At 36.4% G+C, this 2699-nt stretch overlaps 1 protein-coding gene across 1 annotated transcript in view; it reads right to left on the reverse strand.

Moving 5' to 3' along the window:
• The window catches only part of LOC107757698 (ephrin type-A receptor 3-like), a 70967-nt gene that overhangs the window by 37818 nt on the left and 30450 nt on the right, over positions 1 to 2699 (reverse strand). The window contains exons 4-5 of the mRNA XM_016575253.1: positions 813 to 968; positions 322 to 675 (exon numbers count right to left, since the gene is read on the reverse strand). Coding sequence (XP_016430739.1) covers positions 322 to 675; positions 813 to 968 — 510 coding nt within the window. The remainder of the gene's footprint in view (positions 1 to 321; positions 676 to 812; positions 969 to 2699) is intronic.

Below are 2699 nucleotides of genomic sequence, written 5' to 3' on the forward strand. Positions count from 1 at the left end.
AATATAATATAATATAATATAATATAATATATTAATTAATTAATTAATTAAAATAAATAAACAAAAAAAATTAGTTGAATGTATTCATACAAGATTAGTTTCAAGATTTGGCTTCTATTTTTTTTTATCTTAAAACTCAGTAGTCAACATGATAAAATAACTGCAATAATTTATTTAAAAAATGAATTAAAGAAAAAACTGAAAGTGTCTGCTAATTGCAGAAATTAGCCTTCAGACACCAGCTTTGATAATCAGAGGCTACTAATAAGCAGAAAAATCGTTGAATAGAGAAACACCGAATTTAGATGTGTGACATCTCACCTGTCTGACTGGTGGTGACGTTGACGGACACTAGTTGACGTGGACTGGGGCTGAGATCTGACACTCCGTTCAGGGCTTCAATGTTGAAGGTGTAATTGGTGTGAGGCTGCAGTTCTGTGACCAGAACTCTGGGGTGCGTCAAGCCAAACTGCCTGGGGTTGAAATGCGGACCGCTACCACAGGGAACGCACTTCTCACTGTCTCCTGCAGCCCCTGCTTCTCCAGAGCACTTCCTGCAGTGGACACTGTAGGTGACATCTCCACGTCCACCACTTTCACGAGGAGGACTCCATTCTAGTGTGACTGCAGTCTCGTTCACCATGGAAATGGGATTGCCGGGTGCTGAAGGTGGTCCTGATGAACGTACACACAAGTAAAGCACATCAGTTGAGCACTTTACCAAATCAAATCATCAAAACACAATAATGAACTGGATGTTTCAATGCTTTATTTTTATTAATATTTAGGAAGCCACAAGATCCTTAGCTTACTTGTGCACGCCATAGAGCGAGGGTCCAATTCGGCCCTGTAGAAGCCTCTCTCACACACACACTCAGAGGCCTTGTCCTGGTGGGAGTAGCTGTGTGGGGGGCACTTCACGCAGTACGCATCCATAGCAGAGGCCTTGTAGAAGCCTGACCGACATGCTATCGAAGAAGAAGGGGGGGAAATGTGATTGTATTCATATTCAGAAAAATGACTATTGTAATAAATTACATAAATTATAGATAATATATAAAAGTATAGATAATAAATATTAAATATTAAAAGACAGATAGATGTACACAAGTACACATCTCCATTCTGTTCAAAAGTTTTCACCCCCTGGCTCTTAATGCCTGGTTTTTCCTCCTGGAGCATCAGTGAGCGTTTGAACTTTATGTAATAGTTGCATATACTAAACAAAAAAACACAGCTGTGGATCATTCAGATAAGAACACAGTATTAAGAATCAATTTTTCATTTTTATAAATTCAACTATTATTATTATTATATTAACTATTACATTATTTCTCTTGTGGACTATGTGTAAACATCTTTTGTGTGAAATATCTTATTCAGGTCAGTACTAAATAAACAATAGCATGCATTTGGTATGATCCCTCTTATTTTGGTAAAGTAATTAACTACAGTATTTGCAGATTCTGCAAGGTGTATGTAAACTTTTGACTTCAACTGTATATACACTTATACTGTACATATATACACACACACATACTTGTTGAACTATTTCTTATAATAAGAAATTTATTGTAATTATATTTCTGATATATTTTTATATAAAACTTTTTAAAAATCATTACAATAAATCACTTAAATTATTACTTGAGAAAAAATATAAAAAACACACAAAATTAGATATATACATATGTATGTATAATAACTATCCTTCCATCCAACCATTTCCTTCTGAAAAGGGAAATACACACACGCTGGTGTTTATCAAATTAAAAATGAGGTCATTTGAATATAGAGATTCTTAAAGTCACAGTAGCAAACACAGCCTGTTGTGTACTAATAATACAATCAAGTGAAAAAAGGGTTCAAGTAAAACTACATTATGACTGATCTTGAAGCAAGAAACCTTACGCTTGACTGCCATTAGTCAGCAAGTGGAGGTTATAAGTTATTTCTTTTCATTTATAAATGGGAAAAAAATAAAGAAGCAATCTGAAGAGAGGAGTTTTGTGATGTTATCTTAGGGAGGTTTCCTATCAGCTCTCGTCACCTCCTCCAGCGAGGCATAACTAACATCCCGCTGCAGCATTAGCCTGACTGGAGGCACGTGGCGGCCGTGTTTTCTGTGTGTGTGGGTCCTGGGTTAAGTTGGAGCTGAGTGAGTGTGATTGGTGTGTGTGTGTGTGTGTGTGTGTGTGTGTGTGTGCGCGCATTAGAGCACTTTCCCTCAGGGACGCCATGCCAGACTCCCATGTTGCCCCTGAACTAAAAGCAAACCCTATATTTCTGCAAACACATCCCAAACATGTCAGTTCTTATCAGCCACAGCACAATGCCTCCAACATATTTCCCTTTTCAGGAGAGGCTTTTCAAAGCAATGATACTGAACTTTGGACCGTGCTAATGGAGTGTAGAGTGACGGCAGCTTTGAGAAGCAGTTAGAGGTGGATATAGGTTTGAGAGGTGTTGCTTGTAAATTTAGCAACGTTAAGTGACTCAACCTACACTGTAGTTAATAACTCAAACACAGATGCTGTCTTGTGCTCCAAGACAATTTCATTAGAGAAGTTAATATTCACCATGGTCATTCACCACTCTATATATAAATATAAATATAAATATAAATATATATATATATATATATATACACACACACAATATATTTTTACAATAGATAATATTTATATTGAAGCACATTA

This window comes from Sinocyclocheilus rhinocerous, unplaced genomic scaffold (assembly GCF_001515625.1).
Source record: "Sinocyclocheilus rhinocerous isolate Xijiao unplaced genomic scaffold, SAMN03320098_v1.1 scaffold1374, whole genome shotgun sequence".
Classification (NCBI taxonomy): Eukaryota; Metazoa; Chordata; class Actinopteri; order Cypriniformes; family Cyprinidae; genus Sinocyclocheilus; species Sinocyclocheilus rhinocerous.